Source organism: Capricornis sumatraensis, chromosome 5 (genome assembly GCF_032405125.1).
Source record: "Capricornis sumatraensis isolate serow.1 chromosome 5, serow.2, whole genome shotgun sequence".
NCBI classification, from domain to species: domain Eukaryota; kingdom Metazoa; phylum Chordata; class Mammalia; order Artiodactyla; family Bovidae; genus Capricornis; species Capricornis sumatraensis.
In genome coordinates this window covers 82,317,698-82,345,579 of record NC_091073.1, presented here as the reverse complement: position 1 = coordinate 82,345,579, position 27,882 = coordinate 82,317,698, and the positions used below count along the sequence as shown (strand labels likewise).

The 27,882-nt window shown below is 39.4% G+C and overlaps 1 protein-coding gene across 1 annotated transcript in view; it reads left to right on the top strand.

Annotated features, from left to right (window-relative positions):
- The first annotated feature begins 23,017 nt into the window (after positions 1–23,017).
- The window catches only part of STK17A (serine/threonine kinase 17a), a 37,271-nt gene continuing 32,406 nt past the window's right edge, over positions 23,018–27,882 (top strand). The window contains exon 1 of the mRNA XM_068972906.1: positions 23,018–23,223. Coding sequence (XP_068829007.1) covers positions 23,018–23,223 — 206 coding nt within the window. The remainder of the gene's footprint in view (positions 23,224–27,882) is intronic.

Sequence of the window (27,882 nt, the reverse complement as noted above, 5' to 3'; positions counted from 1 at the left end):
TATTCATGTTGGTTTGTGTCCAGGCAATGCATCAGTTGTGTTCCCTGCCCTCCATAAGGAAACATTCCTTTAGTAGGAATTCGAATGCCCAGCACTCCTTGCTGCTGTGTACCCGTGGTCCATCAAGGAATATGTATGTTACAGAAATCTGGCCTTCTGTTGTTGTCTACAAAGAATATTTACTGACATAGGATGATGGAATGTGTAAGTTCCATAATGCAGAATCTGAAGGATCTGTATCATTCAGGACATGTCTCAGCATCTGGAAAGTCATGGATTCCAGTAGAGCTATTATTTATGAAATCAGGACATAAGGATGTTGCAAATTATTTCACCATCCTATATAGAAGAGCATCTTTAGTAAAGGGAGCATCTTTCATTCTTAGAGCTTGGTGTTAGATAATATGTAAATACTGTTAATTCAAGCATTCAGTTCTTTTTTTTAGGACTCATATGTTAGGCTTTGGCAAGCGAGAAAGCTGTTCCAAAATGGAGCCTGTTCCCAGGAATCTTCACAATTAACACAAATATCTAATTAAGCTGTTAATAGATTAACTGATGTCTATTCTCCCCAATACAGAAGGAACAAGGTATCCTAGAAGATATGTATACATAGAAAACTTAGACATGAATGGTTTTCAACTAATATCTCCTTATTCCTACTGCCCTACCCAATGCCATGGTTCAGATATATCCCAGAAGCATTACAGGAACAGTATTTCATAAGAGTATGAAATTCCAGAAAGAAACACTGGTGTCAGAGTCCCTGAAAAATGTGAAGTGTGCTTAATAGGGTCCCAGTTTCCCTTACAGCCTTGCACAGACTCCCTGAGGAATGAAGAAAAGACGACTGACAGTTGTTATTGAAAGATCTTTATTTCTCTTTGTTCCAGATTATGTTTTGTTACTTAATATATGTATAACATTATATATATATATATATATGTAATTACATGTATAACAAAACTGCTATATGACTCAATTATGCTCTTAATGTTACCATATGGAGGTGCAAACCACCCCAAATCATATAATTCATAATGAGCAAGATCTCATTCATTTGTTACCATGTATAATTTATTTTTAAAGTATTTGTTTTCTCCATGGAGGCACATTATAAAATTAACTTTTAAACCACGCTTTCCCTAAAACAAGATCTTTTAAAGCTATTTTTAGTAAGAGTATATTACCTTTAATTGGGGGACAAAAAAAAGCAAATGAGAGAACACTTATGTGTCAATTTGAAAAATGCTTCAAAAATAATATGAAGTATTATAATAATTTTGTGTATGTTCCATTTTATTCTATTATATGAAAATGATAATCTAAAAATAGAAATGGACTCTGCAGATTCTAGAGAAGTGCTATAAAGCTACTGATTTCTTTGTAATTCCTATGCCTATAAGTTGACCGTGGTTGTGAAAATTTTTTACTACCATCACAATTGTCATTCAAAGAGAAAATTAGGAAAAAGAGGTATACGGTTTGTTGGCAGGCTTTAAATATACAGAATCTCAATCTTTTTCTCTTCTAACACATGATCATATGTCATTTAACAGTAAGTGCATTTGTATGACCAGCCCACAAGCTGGACCTTCCAGAACAGTTCTAATGTTAGATCTGTGGCACCATCAGTCCACGTGTCAAACCACGTGTCCCAAATTTGGGTTCAGAAAATTTCTCAGTTGCCACAAATGTTTTCCCAGTCAAGGTAAAACACTTTCAAATGAAAATAGTTAGAACTTTACATAACAAATGTGGTGCTTTATTATTATTATTACTATTATGTACTTCAGTGTTCATTCTTAAAACTACTGCAATACTATATCATCAAAGTCTGGGATGGATGTTCCAACCATCATAAGGTCCAAAAGAGAACGTGTTATTTTCCTGTTAGTGACATGTAGTCCCTTTGTTCTAGTAGAAAAAAAAAAAAAAAGGTGCCTAGAGGTAGTATTTAGAGTAAATATTGTTCCATTAGCCTACTTCTTGCAGCTTCCAATTTACCTAAAGAAATGTCTATAATGATTTTGTTCAAGTCTTTGTTCTAGACAATAGCAGGAGAAGTCCTTGTTCTTGGGCTGATTTTGCTTCCATCGACAAGAGAAATGTCACGTAATACTCAGGCCAAGCTTTCTCTTCCATCCTACCACCTTCAAGGAATGTCAATAAACATTTGGTATGGCATTGTGTGTGCTCCTTATTGCAAACAGAAGGCTAGGGTCATGCACAACAATTTGTATCATGCCTCTGCTCTCACTGAGTATAGGCAATAAAACAGCACAGAAGACTACCAGCTGCTATGGTAAGTACTCCCCTGGGAAAATTATTTATCAAAAAGGCATAATAATGTGCTCACAAGCCATGAATAAAGGGACAGGTTTTGTAACAAATTCCTGGTGTAGGCCATTTAGAATGGCACACAAAGTGTGAAATTAAGGAGTGACCTTTCTGTTGAACCAGGCATCCACTGGCTTATTGATTCCCTACCTGTTGAGATGCTTCTACCAAACCTTCAGGCCACAGCCTGATACCTGGTGCGACTACAGGACAAAGCTTAGCTGTAGACAAAGATGTTGTGGCCGGTGGCATATACCATGACTCCCAATGCCTCAGCGATGTCCTCTTATCTCCTTCCAGATTTCTAAAAGAAAACCATGTGACTCTCACTGGGTGGCCAGCAGTTGATTTATTCTTTGAGGAAAATATATTTTATTCTCAGAAAAAAGTATGGGTAGAATTAAGGAAAAACCTGAGAGATCTCATATTGTTTTTATACCCATGCTGGGTTTATGTTAGACTCATTCAATCTGAAAGTAATTTTTCTCTTAAGAAAAAAAATTAGCCTAGACCATCACTGACAAAGAGGGGTAGATGATATTATTTTGTGTTTCAATCTTATCATTATTCTGAAATCAAGATTAAATTTCAGATCTCCTGATTTCTATGACCATACCTTCCCAGTTTACTGTGCTGATAATTCATTAATTATATACTGTAAAAAAAAAAAAAAACACGACACACAAAGCTTATACTCAAGATGTGGTTTAAATATAGAGGACTCTTCTCTAACAGAATAAATGGAGTTACAGAAAGTTAGGATCACCTTTATCAGTGTGGTAGGAATCACGTTTTGGAGAAGACAATGGCATCCCACTCCAGTACTTTTGCCTGGAAAATCCCACGGATGGAGGAGCCTGGTGGGCTGCAGTCCATGGGATCGCTAAGAGTCGGACATGACTGACCGTCTTCACTTTCACTTTTCATTTTCATATATTGGAGAAGGAAATGGCAACCCACTCCAGTGTTCTTGCGTGGAGAATCCCAGGGACGGGGGAGCCTGGTGGGCTGCTGTCTATGGGGTCGCACAGAGTCAGACACGACTGAAGCGACTTAGCAGTAGCAGCAGCAGCAGCAGCAGCAGCAGCAGCAGCAGCAGCAGCAGCAGCAGCAGGAATCACGTTTATAGCTGAGAACAGACACTTAGATACTTTTCTCTGTCTAGTTTATCTTGGAAACAGGACTAGGAGACCAGGAGAGGTGATCTGCTCAAGCCACTAAGCTCTATCTTGGGAACAGAAGTTATGCCCTGTCACAAAATATCCCCTGGGGTCCTGTGCTCCTGAAGCTAACATAACTCTTCAGAAATTTGCCAGGAAAAAAGAAGAAACAGAACCAAAATCTACCATAGTGGATGTCAGGAATCCACAGCCAATGAGTATTCACCTGCCATATGAGTTTGCTGGGGCTGCTATAACAAAGGATTACGATAGAGTGGCTTAAACACGGTTAGAAGTCCAAGAGCAAGGTGATGGTGGGGTGGTTCCTTCTGAGGCTGAGAGAGAGATTGTCCCACCCCCCTCTTCCAGATTCCAGTGGTTTGCTGGCAATCTTTGTGTTCCTTGGCCTGGAGATCTCTGCCTTCATCCTTGGGTGATGTTCTCCCCTTCTGTGTGTTTGTGTGTGTCTGTGCTTTAATTTCCCTTTTATATAAGGACAGCTGCCATATTGGCTTACAACCCACCCTGTGGTCTTATTTTTTAAACTTGATTACATTTATAAAGACCCTAACTCCAAATAAGGTCACATTCTGAGGTACCAGAAGTTAGGACCCCAGTCAGCTCCTTTGGAGGACACAATTCAATCCAATCATCCTCCTACCTGCCACATTGCTGTCATCAGTCCCAACAGTAACAGTAATAATAAATAAAGGCTAGCATATTTAGAACCACATGATTCACCATCAATTTACTAAAGGCTTTTGAACTGCAATGATAATCATGGAAGAAACAAAATTGTTACCTATAAATTACTGCTATTTAAAATAGTTTAATATAATCAGCTATATTTCAATTATTATTAAATTATTTTAAAATTTTTTCATAAAAATGAATGATTACATTCTATTGGTGCCTTTCAGCTAAATACTTATTGTGTTTGCTTTTCACAGAAGTAAACATTAAAACATTTTTATGGTCCTTTTGCAGTATTTAAATAGGAGTACCTTATCTTTAGTATATAATAAAATAGCTTAATATAGTAAATCAGTGATTAATATTACAGAAAATTCCCTGGTGGTCCAGTGGTTAGGACTCTGAACTTTCACTGCTGAGGGCCTGGATTCAATCCCTGGTTGGGGAACTAAGATCCTGCAAGCGGCAAGATGTGGCCAATAATTAAATAAACATAAAATATCCACTTTTTTTGAAAGAAAATTAATATCATAGTATTTGTTTAATCAAAGGATTATGAAGATGACTGGGATCATAATAAATTTTTCACTACTTAAAAAAAAAAAACCAACTGGTATTTTTCATGTATTATCCTAGCTATAGTATAGGATCCTATACTATCCTAGCTTTTCATATTATTATCCTAGTAAATGTATAGCCAATATTTGAACAAGGAGCCTGACTTCCAAGTCTAAGTAGTCAGCCACCAGTACCCATTGCTTTCATTCCTTTAAGCATTTTTTGAATACTTATTACACCCTGAGCCCTGTTCTCAGGAGTCTTTGCCCTCAGGGAGTCCATGGTCCAGCCTATGACACTATTCTTCCCCTTTGTTTGAAATTCAGCCCCTGTTTTTAATATGCACAGCCTCTCTCCCACTCACCACCCCAGCTCTTGTGTAAGATGTGATGTCATTGTAAAATAATAATAATAAATAAGCAAAATGCTATAAGGAAAGTGAACAGGAGCCATTGGCTGTTTTCTGCTAGAGAGAAAAGACAGACAAAGATGTGTTAATAATTGAGACAAGATTTGAGCATGTATAAAATTGGGGAAAGTGACAAATTTATCACCAAGAGGGTAACATGTTGTTTTTACTGAAACAGTAAACAGAGAAGGACCTAGAAGTGAGTACATCAGCCTTAAAACCTTCTCATCTTGAAGACCTAGGAGAACATAGCTACAAAGAAATTTTTTTAAGTGTCTAGAACCTCTGAATGTCAAAACTTGTTTCATTAGGCATCTCCTAGAATGTCCAAGAACTTGCATTTCTTTTCATTTTATTCCAAAGAGTGTACATTGCAGTTTTCTTTTTGCCATTATAGTTATATAGTTTCTATTTTCTTTTTGTGTTTAAGTATAGTTAATTTACAATATTGTGCTGCCTATTACTTTTTAAGTGTAATAAAATTTAGCTGGGTCATGACTTTTACCCAAACTTTTATATTTGTCCATGAAAAAAGCTTCTCTTCTTTCAAGCTTATTCAGAACAATAAGGAGTATCTCTTTTCTAAGATTATAGAAGATATCATAAAATGGCCTCAATTCCTCACTTACAACTACACCCTGTGAACTCTGGGAGTTGGTGATGGACAGGGAGGCCTGGTGTGCTGCAATTCATGGGGTCGCAAAGAGTTGGACACGACTGAGCGACTGAACTGAACTGAACTTACTACACCTATAACTCTGCTATCACCTCCTACAGGGAGCCAAGCATTCTAAACTCTAACCCACCTGTTTTGGCCAGCTTACTGCAAGCAGAGGCTTATAAAGCATTTGGAAAATTGAGCTTGACCTCTCTTTTTCTCTCTTGTTGCTCTCCTGTCCTGAAGAGGGTATGCCTGGTATAAGAGGAGGATGAGAGACACAGGGAGCGCAGCTGAGACCAGGCTAGACAACCAACAGCCAGTCAATCCCCAAGTATTTAGGCAAACTCAGCCAAGATCGTGAAAGCCACCCAGCCAAACTCCAGCTGAGACATGATTATATGACAGTGGTATTTTATGATTGTTGTACATCATTATGATGGCAACAGATAACTAACTCAAAGATCATTAGGCATCCTTTCTTTACTGGGATAACTTGAAACCAAGTACTGAAAGTTTAGTTTAACCTTTCCGGTGAGTCCACTATCCCTGGTGGCCACTGTTTAGTTCGAATGAATGATAATGCTGAAGTGAGAAGAGAAATCAGCATATTTATATGAGCTCATCAACAAAAACATATAAAAAATGTGAGCCAGATAGAACAAATAAGGAGAACTTGAAATGATTCTGCAGTCTAAAAGGTGTTAAGTAATTACTTCTAAATGTTCAGACAGACTGAGAAAGTATAGAATATATAAATCAAGGACAGAGAATCATAAACTTTGAGAAGCCAGGTAAGAAAAGAATAATACTGTGCCTTTGTCTGTTGGTTTTTTTTTAATTCTTTAAACATTTACCTTGTAGGAATATGTGTATCACCTCACAATATTTGACAGATATTGCTTCTAAACTAAGTGAATCTATATTCTTCATATGTTTATCAAATGTAGTTTTGTCATAATTGTATGATAAAAGCAAATATTGCTCAGTTGATGTTTTAAAAATATTTATTTGGTTGCGCTGGGTGTTAGCTGCAGCTCGTGGGATCTAGTTCTCCGATCAGGGGTTGAACCTGGGCCCCCTGCATTGAGAGTGAGGAGTCTTAGCCACTGGACCACCAGGGAAATCCCTGTTGATTTTTATTTTGTAGATTAAACTATTAGGTTGAGATAAGAACTCTGAACTTCTACCCTGAGAATGCTGAGCCCCCAAAAGTTCATGTGTAAGTGCTTATCCAATGTCATTCAAATCTGTTTTTGTTGTAAGAAGTAGAGTTCATTTTCTTGGTATAGAAACACACACATAAATGTGATTTGATTTGTTAATTATTGTTATTTGTTTTGGTCCATTTTAAAAATAATTTATAAATCAAAATTCTTTGAATTTGTAACTCAGTAAGCTTCATTTATTTTGAGTTTGTGTATTATGCATGTGTAAGTTAATGACAGTAGGGTCTCCTTGGTGGCTTATTTATTTTACAAATATGTAATGACCGTCTTACTCCCCAACAATATTTACCTGCAATTTTGTTCTCTTCATTTTTAAGAGTTCTTAAGGATTTTATGGATAATCCATATCCTACCTATTGTATGGATACCCATAAAATCTTTTAACCAGAAAATATGCGTTCTTCCCAAGTACAAAAGACTGTTCCTAGATAAAGACTACAAACAACTCAATGAATGCCAAAGAAGTCATACTCCTACATTCCTTGAACACAATGCAATGCAATTAGAAGACAATAGTTTTAAAAGTTATTTATTATAGGATAATAAAAAAAGACTAGCCACAAATCATGGATATCACTAAAATATCTCTTACATTTTATATCCAACTGGTTCATGAATATCTCTATTCAGTGGGCTGATAAACAGATCAAACTGTATCAGTTAAGGTTTTAATCAGGAAAGTAGTCACTCTGAGTGATACAGAATAAGGGCTTTATTATTGGGATGGACCTTACACAGCTCTTGGAGCTGGTAAATAAATCTCTAAAAGTTTTTACAGCCAATGGTTGGTCTGAATCAGGAAGAGAAGCCAGATCTGCAGCAGGGGAGGAAAAGGAAGCTCACGGATAAACTGAAACCCGTGAGAACAAACTGGAAGCCACATCAAGAACACTGGTCCTTGGCAAAAGTATTAGTCCCTCTCATGATGGAATTACACACATACCTGACCCAAGACTCAGAGAAACGGCAGAAAGATTCCTTCTCTCAAGCCCTTCATCTAATCCACCAGCAGTTCCATTCCTTTTCACCAGTTCCGTTGCCACCTCCCTTAGTCCAGCCCACAGTGATTTCCCGTTTGTATTATTGTCATAGTCTCCTTTCAGGATCCAATTAGCACCCTACAGTCTGTTCTCCACCCTGTAGCCAGAATGAGCCTTATAAAACATGTGTTAAATCACATCACTCTCCAGTGCAAGCCCTCCAATGGTTTCTCATCAGTATATAAATCCCTACATGATATGCCTCTGGCTACCTTGCTTACCTCTTACCTCTCTCTCCCAGCCACACACCCAAACACGTTTTCACCTGAGAGCCTTTGCAGTTATGATTTGCTCTGCTTGAAATGCTCTTCTCCTTCATGTCTGCAAGGTACTCTTTCTCTCTCCATTAGGTCTCTCCACATCTGTCATCTTCTCAGAGAGACTTTTATATGCAACATTTCTGAAGCATAGTCCCCAATCTCTCCCAATCTCATTTTCTTGTTTCATGTTTTTTCATACTTCTCTCAACCTTATATCTCTGTTTATTGTATCTCCTACATAAGAATGGAAGCTCCAGGAAAACTTGTTTTGCTTACCCTTATAGCACCAAAGCCTGAAACAGTTCTGGCTAAATATCAATGTAATGAATTCATTTAGTTCATTAATTAATTAATCACTGGATATTTTCTTGAATAAATGACTGAATTTATACAGGGAGTAAAAAATTAATAAGACTTTCAGTTTCCAGTTCCTCATGTAAGGAGCTCAGAAGTCATCACTTCGTCCTGATGACTCAGAAAAAACAAAGACAGGCTGAAAATTCAACACTTCTTGGATCCATGAGAGAGAGAAAGACACGAAGCCAGCTGTGGCCTCAAGATTGGAAAGACAGTCAGGCAAATATCAGGACTAGTGATTGATCAGAGCAAAGACTCAAATTGCCACAGGAGCCAGTGCTGAAGGAGGAAACTCAATGTGAACAAGCCTGAGAGTTAAAACTCCAGGAGGATTTGGTCATAGGGAGGTCCCCACCGTCTTGTGAGACTTCCTTCCAGGAGTTTAACCAGGTTCCCACAGTAATTACCGGAGAAAAATACCCTCAAGCTTCTGGCAGGGGGAGGGGGGACAAGGAACCATTTTGAAACATGCCAGAACACTGTTCTTTTTAACAAGTCCAGCCTACAGGGAAAACTAGCCAAACAGACCCTAACCGGTTGGGGTATTACCAGAGCCTAACTGACTTCAGAAAAGGGAAATACCAAACTCCAGCACAGTCTGGTAATACTCTCCCACTTAAGGAGGGAGGGAAAAACTGAGCGACACTTGTGAAGTTCACAGTCCAGAGGCAAAGGCTCAATAAAAGATTGAGACCTGATCCTGGGCCTGTAGAATGCTTCCCCTCCCCCCACACCATCATGTGACTAAAGGCCCATTTACAGCACTTCCTTCTACACAGCACCTCATTTCTTGTTGCTAAGAAAAACACTACTAGGCTTACCAAAAGGAAAACAACAGCAACACTATTTGAAGAGACAAAGCAAGCATTAGAGCCAGACATAGCAAGGGTGTTGAAATGACCAGAATGGGAATTAAAAAAAAACTATGATTATTATACTAAGGGTCTAATGGCTAAAGTAGACAACACACAAGAACAGATGGGCAATGTGAGAAGAGAGTAGAATTCCTAAGAATGAGAAAGAAATGCTGAGAAAGATAAAACACAATGTAACAGAAACGAGGAATGCCTTTTTATGGGCTTATTAGACTAGACATGGCTGAGGAAAGAATCTCTGAAATTGAGGATCTCTCAGTAGTAACCCTGAAAACTGAAAAACCAAGAGAACAAAGGCCAAAAAATGCTAAGCAATATCCAGGGTCTTTGGGACAACTCAAAAAGATGTAATGTATATATAATGGCAATACGAGAAAGAGAAGGGGGAAAGCAACAGAAAACATTCATGAAACAGTGATGACTGAAAATTTCCCCCAATTTCATCTCAGTCCAAACCACAGATCCAAGAGGTTCAGAGAACCAAAGCAGGGGAAATGCAAAAAAAAAAAAAAAAAAGAAAGCTTTGGCATATCATTTTGAAATTACAGAAAATCAAAGATAAAAGATCCTGAAAGAAGCCTAGGAGGGGTGGGAGGACACCTTACCTATAGAGGAACAAAGATAGTAATTATGTCCAACTTCTCAGAAATTAAGAGAGTGGAGTGAAATGTCTGAAATGTTGAGAGGAAAAAAGTCCACTAACCTAGAATTCTGTACACTGCAAATTATCCTTCAGAAGTGAGAGGGGAGTGGCCCAGTGGTTAAGACTCCACTTTCCAATGCAGGAGGTATGGATTCAGTCCCTCGCTGTGGAATTAAGATCCCTCATGCCACAGGGTGAGGTCAAAGGAAAAGAAAAAAATGAAGGAGGAAAAAAAATTCTCAGGGAAAACAGGGAATTTATCACCAGTAGACTGCAGTGAAAGAAACGTTAAATGAAATACTTTAGGTGAAAGGAAAATAATATAGGTCAGGAACTCAGAACTATATAAAGATAGGACAAATAAGTGAATGAATGAAGGGTGAATAAGTGAAGCTAAAGCCAAGTCCGTAGAGGAACCCAGCTGCTTCTGCTTCACAGCTGGGACCACAGTCACCAGGCCTGCCAGCGTGCACCAGCCTGCCTTCTCAAGGTTGTCCTCCTTAGTCTTGAGCTGCACTGAGGTCTCACAGCCTCCCTCCTAGATCCTGGGAACCGTCTACTCCACCATATTGCTAATATCACCAATACCACACTATCTTGATTGTTGTCACTTTATATTAACAGTTTAAGTCTTAAAATCGGGTAGTGTCAGTCCTCTGACTTTGTTGCTTTCCTGCAATATTGTGTTAGCTATTCTCAGTCTTTCGTATCACCATATGAACTTTAAATATGTTAGTTTGCCGATATCCACAAGATAATTCATTGGGATTTTTACTGGGATTATGTTTTTATCTACAGATCAAGACAATGTATTTTGAGGCCTCAAGAAAGTACAGGTAAATTTTTTTAAACACTGCCTAGAATACCTTAGGGATTTAATAAATGTAATTTCTGGCTAAACAAATTTATCTGCATAGGAAACAGAATTTAGGAATGAAAGCATTCCTATGTTGGGCCATTTCACAACAATTACTTCTATGTTTCCAGAGTCTTTGCAGACTATAAAAGGCTGACCTTGACTTTCATTTCCCAAAAGGAGAGCATCAGAAATTATTTTGTAAACATAATAATTAATCTAATTAATCTTGTTTTCTAGTCTGTGTCCTCAGACCTCAGAACTGCAAATCATAGAAACTAATCCTGGAGTCCATTATATGATTGGTTTTTTTTTTTTGCTTTTATTTTCTAGAGCTCATGTGGTTATTTCCTCTAGGCATCTTCTTCATGAGTGTTTAAAGGAGAAGTTAGGAGACAGGATCTAGGCTCCTATGCTGCTGATTCTTCCTGAGACATGTAGGCTCTTTTGATGATGCTGTTGCCCTCATGCTCAAAGCTGTCCATCAATCTATTATGTATTTTGCAGAATAATAATAATTTAAAACTTCAATTACAGTCAGTAAAATACCAGTTATATTACATTTTCAACCAATCTGAAGTGGACCCACATCTGCTGTCTTGATCTGACATGTTCCTTTTAGAGTTTATGCTATAAAACATAGAATCACAGACAGTTTCATTCAGTTCATGAACATATTTCTTTTGCTTTTCATTAACTTATCTACATGTATTAAGATGTTTAATTTTCTTTCTTTTTAATTGGTCAACTATTTTATTTTTCAGAGGTTTATTTTATTTTTCTTTATTGAAATATAGTTGATTGACACTGTGTTAATTTCTGCTATACAGCAAAGTGATTCAGTTACACATATGTTCTTCATATTCTTAGGTGTTTAATTTTCTTAATCAATGAACACCTCAGAAGTCATATAGAAAGTTTTCATTTGGGAATTGATTTGCCCTTTTACCAATATTCAAAGCATGTTCAATTCGGTTCAGTTCAGTCGCGCAGTTGTGTCTGCCTCTTTGTGACCCCATGGACTGCAGCACATCAGGCTTCCCTGTCGATCAACAGCTCCCAGAGCTTGCTCAAACTCAGGTCCATCGAGTCGGTGATGCCATCCAACCATCTCATCCTCTGTCTTCCCCCCTCCTCCGGCCTTCAATCTTTCCCAGCATCAGGGTCTTTTCCAAGGAGTCAGTTCTTAGCATCAGATGGTCAAAGTATTGGAGTCTCAGCTTCAGCATCAGTCCTTCCAGTGAATACTCAGGACTGATTTCCTTTCGGATGGACTGGGTGGATCTCCTTGCAGTCCAAGGGACTCTCAAGAGTCTTCTCCAGCACCACAGTTCAAAAGCATGAATTTTTCGGAGCTCAGCTTTCTTTATAGTCCAACTCTACATGACTGCTGGAAAACCCATAGGTTTGACTAGATGGACCTTTGTTGGTAAGGTAATGTCTCTGCTTTTTAATATGCTATCTAGGTTGGTCATAGCTTTTCTTCCAAGGAACAAGCATCTTTTAATTTCATGGCTGCAGTCACCATCTGCAGTGATTTTGGAGCCCCCCCCCCAAAATAAAGTCTGTCACTATTTCCATTGTTTCCCCATCTATTTGCCATGAAGTGATGGGGCCGGATGCCATGATCTTCGTTTTTTGAATGCTGAGTTTTAAGTCAGCTTTTTCACTCTCCTCTTTCACCTTCGTCAAGACACTCTTCCGTGCCTCTTGGCTTTCTGCCATAGGGTGGTGTTATCTGCATATCTGAGGTTATCGCTATTTCTCCCTGCGATCTTGATTGCAACTTCTGCTTCATTCAGCGTGGCATTTTGCATGATGTACTCTGCATATAAGTTAAAAAAGCAGGGTTACAATATACAGCCTTGACTGTATATACTTAACAATATACTCCTTTCCTAATTTGGTTATTCCATGTCCAGTTCTAACTGTTGCTTCTTGACCTGCATACAGATTTCTCAGGAGGCAGGTAAGATGGTCTGGTATTCCCATCTCTTGAAGAATTCTCCAGTTTGTTGTGATCTACACAGTTAAAGGCTTTGTCATAGCCAATAAAGCAGAAGTAGATGTTTTTCTAGAACTCTTGCTTTTTCTATGATCCAGTGGATGTTGGCAGTTTAGTTCCTCTGCCTTTTATAAATCCAGCTTGAACATCTGGAATTTCTCAATTCATGTATTGCTGAAGCCTGGCTTGGAGAATTTTGAGCATTACTTTGCTAGTGTGTGAGATGACTGCAATTTGTGCAGTAGTTTGAGTATTCTTTGGCATTGCCTTTCTTTGGGATTGAAATGAAAACTGACCTTTTCCTGTTCTGTGGACAAGAAAACTGCTGAGTTTTCCAAATTTGCTGGCATATTGCATGCAGCACTTTAACTGCATCATCTTTCAGAACTTGAACTAGCTCAGCTGGAATTTTGCTAGCTGATGATTTCATTAGATTCCACAACATTGACCAAACAGCTGTTGAATGACATTGTGACATTGTGCTTCATTTCTGTTCTCTCAGATCCATGTGCTTTCAATCTCTCAGATCCTCAAATGTGTGTGAGTTTATCTGCTCTCCAAAGTTATCTTATATAATTTATCTTATAATTTATATAAGTTATCTTATATAATTTATATCTGGAGAAGGAAATGGCAACCCACTCCAGTATTCTTGCCTGGAAAATCCCATGGATGGAGGAGCCTGGTAGGCTACAGTCCATGGGGTCGCAAAGAGTCGGACACGACTGAGCAACTTCACTTTCACTTTCATATAATTTATATAACTCTTATCTTATATAATTTATATAACAACTGTGATTCTCTCAAATGTAGACTTTATTTAGAAAGGCTAAATGGCCAAGGAAAAGAGAGAAGAGATGATCCTGTGAGGTGATTCTTCCTAAGCTAAATATTGAAAAATGGTCATACATTTGACCTAAATGCTATATAATTTTGGCACCCATATGAGAAGTACAAGTCAATCTTTCTTTGATAGGAGGTGTCAAAGGTTACTTATTTGAAATGCTGATCTCAAAGGCATCTGCACCCTCAAAGAGCTTAGATTTATATAAACTACATGTAATTTCCCAGACAGTGCTATGGTATTTTAAAAATAACCAAAGTTTAGACATACAACAAACCCTAATTTTAAGTAGAAGAAAGAGAATGTGACTTAATCCCCCATCAGTAGATGGAAAGACAGGGAGCATCCAGGTACGTATGAACTCTGTTTAAAATAACCATATTTCATGCCTGGATGGCTCAACTATGGAATATTTATTTTAAAACAAAGTTTAAAATTTTTCACTTAAGTATAGAATCAATATATAACCAACCAAAGACATTTGGAAAATACAAAATATGAAAGAAAATTACTCAATGATAGATAAAAAGAATCACTATTTAAGTGTAATAACATCACCTGTTTTCAATGCACTTTAAAAATATATACTATAAAATAGAAACAATTTTGAATCATTCTTTTTTTATAGCTGTCATTGCAAGACAGCTTTATCAATTTGCATTCTAAGTGTATGATTTTCTATTTTCCTAGAGAGGACAGAGACCATTTATTTCTGTATCTCAGTATGTGTACAGAGAAGGCAATGGCACCCCACTCCAGTACTCTTGCCTGGAAAATCCCATGGACATAGGAGCCTGGTGGACTGCAGTCCCTGGGGTTGCTAAGAGTCAGACACGACTGAGTGACTTCACTTTCACTTTTCGCTTTCATGCATTGAAGAAGGAAATGGCAACCCACTCCACTGTTCTTGCCTGGAGAATCCCAGGGACAGGGGAGCCTGGTGGGCTGCTGTCTAGGGGGTGCACAGAGTTGGACACGACTGAAGCAACTTAGCGGCAGCAGCAGTATGTGTAAAGTGGGCTTCCATAAATATTGGTAAATAAATGTGATTGAATTGAATATGCAACACTCTGAATGTTTCCCTGTAGGAAATAATTAATGAATTGTCATCACAAGGAGGAGAAGGGGACGACAGAGGATGAGATGGCTGGATGGCATCACCAACTCGATGGACATGAGTTTGAGCAAGTTCCAGGCTTTGATGATAGACAGGGAAGCCTGGCGTGTGGCAGTCCATAAGGTTGTTGCAAAGAGTTGGACACGACTGAGTGACTGGACTGAACTGACTTGCAAGACAATAGTGCAATAGTGCAAGACAATTAGTCTAGTCAAGGCTATGGTTTTTCCAGTAGTCATGTATGGATGTGAGAGTTGGACTGTGAAGAAGGCTGAGCGCTGAAGAATTGATGCTTTTGAACTGTGGGGTTGGAGAAGTCTCTTGAGAGTCCCTTGGACTGCAAGGAGATCCAACCAGTCCATTCTGAAGGAGATCAGTCCTGGGATTTCTTTGGAAGGAATGATGCTAAAGCTGAAACTCCAGTACTTTGGCCACCTCATGCGAAGAGTTGACTCATTGGAAAAGCTTCTGATGCTGGGAGGGATTGGGGGCAGGAGGAGAAGGGGACGACAGAGGATGGGATGGCATCACTGAGTCAATAGACGTGAGTCTGAGTGAACTCCAGGAGTTGGTGATGGACAGGGAGGGAGGCCTGGCGTGCTGCGATTCATGGGGTCGCAAAGTCAGACACGACTGAGCGACTGAACTGAGCTGAACTGATTCAGTTCAGTTCAGTCACTCAGTCGTGTCTGACTCTTTTCGACCCCGTGGACTGCAGCACATCAGGCTTCCTTGTCTATCATCAACACCCGGAGCTTGCTTAAACTCAGGTCCATCAAGTCGGTAATGCCATCAACCATCTTATCCTCTGTCTTCCCCTTCTCCTCCAACCTTCAATCTTTCCCAGCATCAGGGTCTTTTCCAAGGAGTCAGTTCTTAGCATCAAGTGGTCAAGGTATTGGAGTTTCAGCTTCAGTATCAGTCCTTCCAATGAACACCCAGGACTGATTTCCTTTAGGATGGACTGGTTGGATCTCCTTGCAGTCCAAGGGACTCTCAATAGTCTTCTCCAACACCACAGTTCAAAAGCATCCATTCTTTGGCACTCAGCTTTCTTCACAGTCCAACTCTCACATCCATACATGACCACTGGAAAAACCATAGGCTTGACTAGATGGACCTTTGTTGGCAAAGAAATGTCTCTGCTTTTGAATATGCTGTCTAGGTTGGTCATAACTTTCCTTCCAAGGACTAAGCATCTTTTAATTTCATAGCTGCAATCACCATCTGCAGTGATTTTGGAGCCCCAAAAAATAAAGTCTGACACTGTTTCCACTGTTTCCCATCTATTTCCCATGAAGTGATGGGACCAGATGCCATGATCTTCATTTTCTGAATGTTGAGCTTTAAGCCAACTTTTTCACTCTCCTCTTTTACTTTCATCAAGAGGCTTTTTAGTTCCTCTTCACTTTCTGCCATAAGGGTGGTGTCATCTTCATATCTGAGGTTACTGATATTTCTCCCAGCAAGCTTGATTCCAGCTTGTGTTTCTTCTAGCCCAGCGTTTCTCATGATGTACTCTGCATAGAAGTTAAATAAGCAGGGTGACAATATACAGCCTTGACGTGCTCCTTTTCCTATTTTGAACCAGTCTGTTGTTCCATGTCGAATTATGTTAAAATTTTTTGCTAATTTACTGGCAAAAATTGAGCCCCAATTGTTAATTTATATTTCTTTGATTTCTAGCAAATTTGAACATTTAATATGAGTTTACTGTATTTATCCCTTTAAAAATTACTTTTCATTTTCTTGGACTTCTTTCTAACATAGTGTTGCCGTACTGCTTATTGGTTTATATGTTCTTTATATCAGTTCAGTTCAGTAGCTCAGTCATGGCTGACTCTTTGCGACCCCATGAATCGCAGCATGCCAGGCCTGTCTGTCCATCACCATCTCCTGGAGTTCACTCAGACTCACGTCCATCGAGTCCGTGATGCCATCCAGCCATCTCATCCTCTGTCATCCCCTTCTCCTCCTGCCCCCAATCCCTCCCAGCATCAGAGTCTTTTCCAATGAGTCAACTCTTCGCATGAGGTGGCCAAAGTACTGGAGTTTCAGCTTTAGCATCATTCCTTCCAAAGAAATCCCAGGACTGATCTCCTTCAGAATGGACTGGTTGGATCTCCTTGCAGTCCAAGGGACTCTCAAGAGACTTCTCCAACACCACAGTTCAAAAGCATCAATTCTTCAGCATTCAGCCTTCTTCACAGTCCAACTGGGGTGTAATTTTTGTTTTAAGCAGATAAATTTAATAAACTCATAAGAAATGTTCAAATTTGCTAGAAATCAAAGAAATATAAATTGACTAGTCAGGTTCCATTTTTGCCAGTAAAACTTTTCCCAGTTTGTCTGCCTTTTTATTTTGTATATATATTTTAAAATATATGCAAGAATTTTGAATTTTTAGATAGTCAGATAGTTTCCTTTGAGGTTTTTTCCATGGCCTTAGAAATTATTTCTCCTATAGAAATCAGTTAATCATTATATACAATTTATTTCCAGATTTTAGTCCTTTTATATTTAAGTAATTTATTTTATAATCAATTTAATTAATGAATTAGAAGATTTTGGACCTGTTTCATTTTTGTATATAGAAGAACTCAAAACTATGCATCTATTATACTGAGCTGTCTTATTTCATAATATATTTTCGTGTCTATTAGAACCATTCTCATCTTACAAATCTTCTTTTCCAAAATTTTCCTAGCTATTCACATTTGAAAATTCTTCATGATAAACTTTAGGATAATTTTAATAAATTCCAAAATAAATCATTTGGTGATTTATTAGAATTTTGTTAAATATGTTGATTGATTAACAAAGAATTACAGAATCTAAACTCTTCATTGAAAAACATGCTATATATTTCTATTTGTCTTCTTTCATCTGTCCTAGAATAATTATGTTCTATATAGCTATAAAGTAAAATGTATGCTTTATGCTTTTTGGTTAGGGTTGTTTCTGCATGTTTTATTTTTCCTTCTATTGCAGATGGAAAATTCCCTTTATTCTCATTCTTTATATTGTTTTTATTTATGAAAGCAGGTATTTATTTTTATTTTATTTAATCACCTTTTTCTAATTTTAATGTTCATATTTTCCAGTTGATTCTTCCGGATAGTCTAGAAATGTCCTGGAACTATCTAAATCCAACAATGTTACCTGTTCCTTTGGACCATTGTCGCTCTTCGTTTCCAGCAAGAACCAGTCTGGTCTTCCTGCAACATTAAGTAGGAGTCCCAGGAGCAGGTGTCATCACTGTACCCCTGACTTCAGTTATGATGCTCCTGCAAGTTTTAGACATGTCTCATTAAGTTTAAGATATTCCTTTTTATTTCAGGGTGTTCAATTTTTTAAAAATTAACCATGAATGGGTATTGAATATTACAAAATATTTTCCAGTATTTATTAAGTTGATGGAATTTCTTTCCTCCACTAATCTGAACAGGGAGTGAAGCACCCTGAATTGTTCTGGGATAAAATCTACTCTGATATGATGTATATTTTCATACACTGCTTAAATGAATTTTGTTTAATATTTTTGAGGCCATGTTTTTCCATCGGTTTGAAAATTTCTGTAAAACAGAAGTTTTTATAAAAAATGGAGTGTAATTTAAATAATGCATATATCCATGCAAGCCAGAGTAAAACTAGGCCATTTCATTACCCCAGAAAATCTCGTTTTGCTCCTTTTCAATCTCCTCCACCCTGAAATCAACCCCTCTTCTGATTTCTATCACCATAAATGAGATTTCCAAGCATTTATGATTTTATAGAGCTTTCAGTTGTGGTCTTAGTTGTACGCCAAATCAATAGGTAATGTTTGGTTTCTTGCTTAATTCCACTATGATCACAGAACATAGTACTCTGTAGAACTTCAATTCTTCGAAACCTTTGAAATGTGCTTTATGATCCAGTACCTAATAAATGTTCTTGCACCAAAAGGATGTATAGCCTGCAGTGTTTTATTTACATAGATTATGTTGTTTGGTCATTGTGTTGTTCAAACTGCTAAAAATGTTTCTTTGTTTTTTTATGTGCTTGTCCAATCACATAGAGGAGTGTTAAAAATCTCAGGTTCTGATTATATTTGTTTCTCCTTTTAGTTCTGTCATTTTGCTTTGTATATTTCAATGCTATATTTTTAAGACCATACAAATTTAGAATTTTTATAACTTACTCACAGATTGATCCTTTTGTCAGTAAGAAATGTTTCCCTTTATCTCTAGTAATGCCTCTTGCCTTAAAAATCTACTTTGTCTAATATATGCATAACTATACCAATTTTTCTGTTAGCTACTATTTATATGGCATAAATCTTGCTATCCTTTTAATTTCAGCCTTTCTGTAACTTTCTACTTAAGGTGTCTTATTGGAGTACAAACAACTATATCCTGTCTACAACCTTTGCCTTTTAATCTAGGGTATATCAAATTCCATTCAAGTTTGCAGTAACTGCAGTTTTAAAAAAAACAACTTCAGTTTGCTTAAACATATCATCTTACTATGTGTTTTCTACTTGTCTATTCTTACTTTATGACCCTTTGCTTTCTGTTCTTACTTCTTTTGAGTTTTTTTATTATCCCATTTCCTCCTCGCCATGAATTTGTTATTCATTCTTTTTCTATTATTTTCATTGCTAATCTAGAGATTATAATATTAATTCTTGATTTATTACAGCCAGGTACTTTTATGAATTCCCACTCGATGCTAGAACTTTAGCATATTTTCATTCCATCTCTTTTTTTGTGCTATTTACTCCCTCTCTTCTTTTGTGCTATTATTGTATATATTTTAATTCTATATCTATAAATATTTAAATTAAGAAGACATCATTTTTATTGTTATATACAGTTCCTATTTATTTATATCTAGCCACATATTAATCCCTTTATTCTTCTGCATCCCTTCAGACATTCTCACAATTTTATCTGGGATTACTTTTCCAGCTACGTAAAGAACTCCTTTTCAAATTTCCTTTCATGTAAGTCAGCTGATGATCTTAGTGTTTGTTATAACAATGGCTGTATTTTACTTTCAATTTTGAAGAACATTTTTACTGGATAGTATATAATCTAGATTGGCAGCTCATTTCTTTGAGCATTTTGAAGATATCTGAAGATAGTTATTCTCCATTGTTTGAGAATAAGCTCTTGATCTTCTTTTGCTCTTTTGCAGATAATATATATCTCCTATATATATATATTATATATATAATATATATCTCCTTTCTATAATATGTAATATATATCTCCTTTCTCTATTTTTTCAAGATTTTTGTCTTCAGTTCTTAGTAGTTGACTATGATCTGCTTAGGTATGATTTTATTTTCTTGAAACCCTGCTTAATATTTATAAAGTTCCTTGATTCTATGAGTTGTTGTCCTTCATTAAGTTTGAAGAATTCCTGGCCGCTATATTTTAAAATATTGCTTCTTTTTTCTCTTCCCTCTCTGTCTGATTCTTCAGTTATATGTATGTTAGAACATTTTAACACATAGTACCTTATGTGCTTTAGTCTCTTTTCTGAACATTATTTCCTCTTATCTCTCGCGTTTCATTTTGCAAATTTTTTTTATCTATTAAGATCCCTAATCAGGTTCACTAACTCTTTCTTAAGCTTCATAGAATCTGTTATTAAACCCATCTATTCAGTCGTAGTTTTAGTTTGTGGGTTTTTCCCCCAGTTCTTAAAAGCCCATTTTATTCTTTGGATTTCTCAGTTCTGTGCTGAAATTCTCTATCTCATAATTTAATTTCTTAAAGATATTAAACACAATTATTTAAAATATGTCTTTAAAATTCATTATCTGCATCTTCTTCCTGTTTATTACTTTTTCTATTTTCTTTTTCTCTCAGTTTCTAAGATAATTCTTCTTGTGTGCCCCCCTTTTAAATTAAGTGCCCGACATTGTGTCTGAAATATTGTAGAGATAATGTTGACCTCCGATGATGGTGTTTTCCTCCAGAGGGGATTTTCTATTGCGTTTTGAAGCTGTTCTTCAGTCCTTGAGAGAGCTTGTCTAGAGTGTCTACCAGCTCCTTCTTCTTAGCAGATCCCTAAACTCCAATTCTTTGTCTCTCCAGCCCTGCTTATTTTCTCACCCTTTCAGTCATTGCTTTGGAATTATCAAATGCTTCATGGGAAAGGGGTGCCATTCTGGGCTGCCCTTCTTGTCTGGATCTCAGTGGTTCAAGTTCTTGCTGCTCTTGAAACTCTCTGATGTTTCAAGCAGAGGACTATCTGACTTGAAAAAATTTGCCGACTTTCTCAGTGAGAGTATTGATCACGCATAGACTAACTCATCATTGCCAGAAGCAAAACTCTGAGGAATGACATGATCTAATTTAGATTTTTTAAAAGATCACTCTGGTGGCCTTAAAGAAAAACACCAATACAGTATACTAACACATATATATGGAATTTAGAAAGATGGCAATGACGACCCTGTATGCAAGACAGCAAAAAAGACACAGATGTGTATAACGGACTTTTGGACTCAGAGGGAGAGGGAGAGGGTGGGATGATTTGGGAGAATGGCATTGAAACATGTATACTATCATGTAAGAATCGAATCGCCAGTCTATGTCTGACGCAGGATACAGCATGCTTGGGGCTGGTGCACGGGGATGACCCAGAGAAATGTTATGGGGAGGGAGGTGGGAGGGGGGTTCATGTTTGGGAACGCATGTACACCCGTGGTGGACTCATGTCAATGTATGGTAAAACCAATATAGTATTGTAAAGTAAAATCAAGTAAAAAAAAAAAAATTAAGAAAAAATCCACAAAGCTGAAAAAAAAAAAGAAAAGGAAAGGAAAAAAAATAAAGACAAATTAGTAACAACAACAAAAAAAGTGATGTGGAATTGAGGAGGAAGAGGGATGGTAGCAGATAGCCTAATTAGGGAGCTATCACAATAATCCAGACCAGAGAGAATGGTAGTTGTGGTCATGTGGAAATGGAGAGGAGTGATCAGATTCTGGATATGTTTTGAAGGTAAAGCCAAAAGGATTTCTTACAAAATGGATGAGGGGTATGAGAGAAAGAGAGGAGTCAATGTTGACCCCAAGGTTTTTGGCTTGAACCACTGGAAGGATGGAAATGGCATTTACTGAGGTGGGGAAACTTGGTGGGACTGCATTTATGAAGGATGATCAGGAGATGACTTCTGCTCGTTAAATTTGAAATGCTAATTTGTTATCCAACTGGTGATGCCAAGTGTATACTTCAATATATGAGTGTGAAGTTCAGAGAATGGTTGGAAACTAGAGATAAAAATTTTGTAGTCGTGAGCATACGGATGTAATTAAAACCTCAAGACCGGATGAGAGCACCTTGAAAGTTAAATATAGAGAAGACTGTAGGGCTGGTATGCGGGTTTAAAAATATTTATCCATCTCTTGCCTCCATGTCCTCCTCTCAGTGTGGGAATGTACCAGATGCCGCAGGCAACTTCCACGTGCTGTACAGCAGCCCTGATCAGCCCTGATCATCACCTCTCCTGACCCGCCCAAGGGAAGGGATCGTGAAGCTCTGGCTGGTAGCTCCTACGCATTTTCATTAATGTAGGGCTCAGATTTGCAACACTCAGATGCTTAGCAGGTGCGTAACTGGCTGACGCAGCGGGTCCTCCAGTCAGAAGGGTGGTGCTGTGAGTCGCCTGCAGATTGTCGGGGCCGGCCGCCGGGCCCCCCGCCAGGCTGCACCTTCTCCCCCTCAGCTGCAGAGGGCGCGCGCGAGGCACGCGGCCCTCTGGAACCCACGGGAGCTCCCCGGGGGGCAGGGGAGAGGCGGGGCCGGACGTGGGGCGGGGCCAGGCGGCCTGGAGGCAGCCGGCCGCAGTCTGTGCGCAGCTCCGGGCAGAGCGGGTGGCATCCTCGCGCCGGCTCGGGGCAGTTGGAGGCGGGGCCGTTACCCGCCGGGAGCTCCGAGCGAGCCGGGTGGCAGGCAAGAAAAGCACGCCCGAGCGCCATGATTCCTCTCGAGAAGCCGGGCAGCGGCGGCTCTTCCCCGGCCGCCGCCTCCGGCTCGGGTCGGGCTGGCCGGGGTCTGGGCACGCCGCGCCGGCCGCCGCCCCCGACCCAGGCCCGCGGGCTGCTGACGGAGATCCGCACCGCTGTGCGCACCGAGCCCTTTCAGGACGCCTACACCCTGACCCCGGGCCGGGAGTTGGGCAGGTGAGGCCGGCGGGCGCGCGCAGATAAGTGCGGGAGGCCGGCCGGCGCGGGGGCAGATAGCGCGTCGGGACCGGGTACAGACGTGGGTGCGGGCGGCGATTAGGGCGGCGGGGCCCCCCGGCCACGAGTCCACCCGCGGCTTCCCCCAAAGCCGTGGTAGCGGCCATGAGAAAGGCTGCCGCCAGAAGCTAGACCCCTTCCTCTTTTTGCTGCGGGCGTTTCAGCCTCTGTGGTCCCCTGTACGGTAACTTAACGAGGTGGCGTGGGAACCACGCTGCGAATCTTTCCCCGCGGCAGCGAGTCTGAAGTCAGCACAGGTGTGGAGTCAGCTTTGGTTTTGCCTGCGAACTTGTGGGTTCCTGCTTCTCTCTCTGTGGCTGTGATAGAGGAGGGCAGAACCCCGAGCGTAACAGCTTCTTTCGCACCAGCCCTGGGCCAGTTTCCGTCAGCCGCTTTCTGCTGACTTCAGTTGCGATTTCTTGGGTTTGTGCTCTTTGCGTTCTGAAATATTTAGGTCCTTGTGCTTTTTTAAGTTCAGATCGGTTTCATTTGTGGACTCTGGGCCCTTGTCTGACTCCTTCTACGCCGTGATACAGCCCTTGCCTTTTCTGCCCCATCTCGTTGTTGTTTTGTAGGGGTAGGGAGAGCTTAGAATTTGGTCTGTTTTTAAAATCGCAAAAGGTGAAGGCTGTTGGGATACTTTACGTCTTGTACGTTGAAGAGGGGTCACAGAGTGATAGGTTTTGTTGTTTAGTCGTAAATCATGTCCGACTCTTTTGCGACCCCATGAACTGTAGCCCACCAGGCTCCTCTTGTCCATGAGATTTCCCAGGCAAGAAAAGTGGAGTGGGGTATTGCCATTTCCTTCTGCAGGGGATCTTCCCGACCAGGGATTGAACCAGCATCTCCGTGCAAGCGGATTTTTCTTTCTTTCTTTTTTACTGCTGACCGACGGGGGAACAGTAGAGGTTTGGGGACCGACTTTTTCTCTGAGAACAGTTTGAAGAAATTGTCAGAAGCACTGGCTTTGGGGTCAGACCCGAGCTCAGATCCCCACTCTGCTTGCTCTGTGTGCCTTTGGACGGTGACTTAGCCTCCCCAGCTTCACGTTTCTCACCCATAATATCAGTATAGTGACAGTACCTCCCTCATGGGGGTGTCGAGAAGGTGCAGGGGCTGTACAGGTCAAACCACTGGTCCTGGCACACAGCATTTGAGAAGTGTTAGCAGGTGTTGCAGACATCTATCACGTTGGCAAAATCTCACCATGTTGTAATGGGGAATGGGCCTGACAGTTATAACAGCCTTCATTTGCGGGTCTTGGAAAAAGGTCTTATAACAGTGATTACAACGTTAAAAACAAGCCGCCTTACAAATATTAAGGTAACCTTTAGAAATCGTTTTTTGGCAAAGAAACTGACCTTAAAAGTGTCTTATTTATTCCACATGGGAAAAGGAAAAACGTCTTCCAGGGCCAAGCTTTACTTCCCTCTGCTAGGCACTAATTAACTGGATCTTTGTGCACTCTATGACAAAAGAAGACAGCTCCTGACTCATCTAGGTATTCTAATTGGTGAACATTCCAGACATTCTGAAGTAACTGATTTCTTGAGGAAGGAAAACTAGGACTCCCCATTGTTTGGTTGTCTGGCTTCATTCCACAGAAGGGAAAACACATTACACAACTGAAAAATGTCTTCAGGTGGCAAGCACTGTCTTGTAGGCTCCTGATAGATGATTTAATCGGAAAACAATTGATTTGCTCCCTACCAGGTGTTGTGACAATCCCTCCAAGAACCAGGGAGGTTAAATCAACTTTCATTTTAACCTCTATTATAAAATTAGTTTGTCTGTAAAGTTGTGTTTGTTTTCTTGAAGGTTATGACATCTTTTACATATCTTATATGAATTTCTTTACATAAGCAAAAGCTCCAGAAGCACAGAATACAGTTAAGTAGGTACTTGATATAAGAGCCCAAAACTGAAAAAGAAAATGAATGTATTTGTTTCTTTTTGGTTCCCTTTTCTTCACGGAGAAGTGTAACACAGTGGCTAAGAACATGGACTTAGCAGTTAGTCAGTCTGTGATTGAGTCTTGGCTCTTTACTTAACTGGATTCCCTGGTAGCTCAGACAGTAAAGCCTTTACCCGCAGTGAGGGAGACTTGGGTTCTATCTCTGTGTCGGGAAGATCCCTTGGAGAAGAAAATGGCAACCCACTCCAGTATTCTTGCCTAGAAAATTCCATGGATGGAGGAGCCTGGTGGGCTGCAGTCCATGGGGTCGCAGAGTCGGACACGACTGAGCTACTTCACTTTATATGTACTTGACTGAGTTACCAAATCTCTGATTACCTCACAGAGTTGTTGAGAGAATTAAATAAATCAACAGCACATCTGTAGCATAAAAGCTGCGCTTGACTTAGGGCATGCATTGAGAAACTGTAATGCAGGGCATGCATTGAGAAACTGTAATGCATTGGATAGCTAAGTGAATGGTGTTTTACATGTAACCAAAACGCAAAAACAGGAAAACCTGCACAACCTCAAAATGTGTTTCTATCTGTTGCAGAAGTAGGAAACCTCATTGCAAAAGACCAGGGAACTGTTTAGACGTCTCAGGAAGTGAAAGTTCTGTTTTGTATTAGAAGCAGTTTCTGTTTAAGGTTTATCAGTTTTGCCTGAATGTTGCAGTTTTGACAGAATGAAGTGTGTTTTTGTGTAATTCAGTAGTAAGAAAAGCAGCCTCTTTTCCTAGGTGTTGACTCTGATATAAGGAATTGATCTCATGCTGATGTAGAACTTTAAAATTACTCGTTATCCTTTAATGATGTGGTATGAAAAACAAAGGTCTATTCATTTTGTTCTCTGGCCTTTCATTTAGTGAAAATGTTGAAGAGGTGTGAAGAGCTAACTGTTCAAAGAAATCAAGTTTTTGCAGGCATTCCCATTATTTTATAGAAATATAAAGCTTTCAGTGAAGTGGTTGTTTGGAGAAGACATTTTAAATGATCAGTATTGATTCCCTACTAATGAGAGGATGTAATGTTGATTATTTTAAGAAATACTGCATTCTTTCATGTCGCCAGCAGAGTCCATAGTAGCCTAAATGTGGGTAAATATATGATGTAAAATTTTCTTTTATTGCTTGAAACTTGACTTGTTATTCCTGAGGCTTGTTACCTTTCTTTTGAGTCAGGACATGTGCCAATGTAAACCACAGTAACAATTCGAGGTACAGGAACCATGACCTTGGGTTCCAAGAGTTTTTTCAAAGAGTTGACTTCCATGGAGCTCTTATTGATAGTGTAGGAACGAAAAAATCTAAAAATTTTCTAGAAGTTTTAAATTACACTAATTTCACATTAAATGATTTGCCTAGTCTTCAACTTTAACTTTTTTATACATTCATAAATTTTATCTTAAGAAAAAAGATATTTTTAAAGCCAAAAGAATATCTTGTTTTTTAAACTATTACATACTGATAGTTGAATTTCCCTGTGAGCAGAAATGGTATAAGTAAATCCGAGTTCTCTGTTGAAATGGGTACTTCATACATGGGGGCTTTACAGTTTTATAGGGGCTTTCACATACATTATCTCATTTACTTCTTATCACAAGCAGATTTGGGAAGTCCTGTTTTTCAGATGAGAAAATCAAGATACCAGTAGATTGAGTCATATGAGAGACAGTGAGCTGGGACTCCTTGCAATCATTTCCATTATGCTGCAGATGTTTCTCAAAAAAAAAACAACACTGTAGTCTATCTTGTGGCTAAAGCAATTTGCCATCATTTTTGTAAGAGGACATGTTAATGGGTTCCAAATTGGAGCAAGCACTGCCAAGCTTCAGTGTCATGTGGTTGGCCCTCCCCGGTTGTGTTACCCACCTGGGTCCCTGGACTCTTTAATCAATAGAAATTGATAAGAGGCCAGATGAGAATTCCGGGAGAGCCTTTTCTGGGACTTGGGCTGTAGCGCACGGGAGTGAAAAACAAGAACCAGATGCCCTTGCTGATGCCCCTGGGTGGGAGGGGAAGGGGGCGGCAAGCTGGTCCTTTGGATGGGGTAAGGTTAGGGGTCGATGGGTGGGTTTGGCTGGAGGGGGACTTCAGTGGTCCGCCCACCCCCTTGGTGTGCAGGCCCCTGCTTTTTCTCCCAGCACCTCAGAAATGGCTGTCGGTTTGTGGTCTTTTTCTAGCTTATTGTTCATAATTGACCCCACCTGCACACGCATGAAGTTATTTTTGAGTCCCTTATAGTTCCTTTATATTCTGTTGCTTGAGGAGATGTTTGTACAGGTGCAGGCACTCAGGTGAAGGGTCCTAGATCCCAGCCTGTCTCAGCTGGGCCTCATGGTGGGTAGGGACATCCTATCTCATTCTCCTCAAAGCAGTTGGGAGTAATGGGAACAAGGAAGGATTTTTATCAGGAAATAAGAGGATGTGCAAGCTGAAGAGGATGCACAGGTGGAGGTGTTTCCGCAAGTGGATGCCCTTTACCTGGGTTCCTGTCTGTAGGTAACGGCTTTGGGTTGAGGACCTTACAACTACTTGAGCATGTGGCGTAGACTGCAAGTCATAATTTCTTTAGAAATAAAGACCCTTGTTAAATGATACTATCCATGTAAAAATTGTGCCTTGTTTTAGGAAAACTATTAAG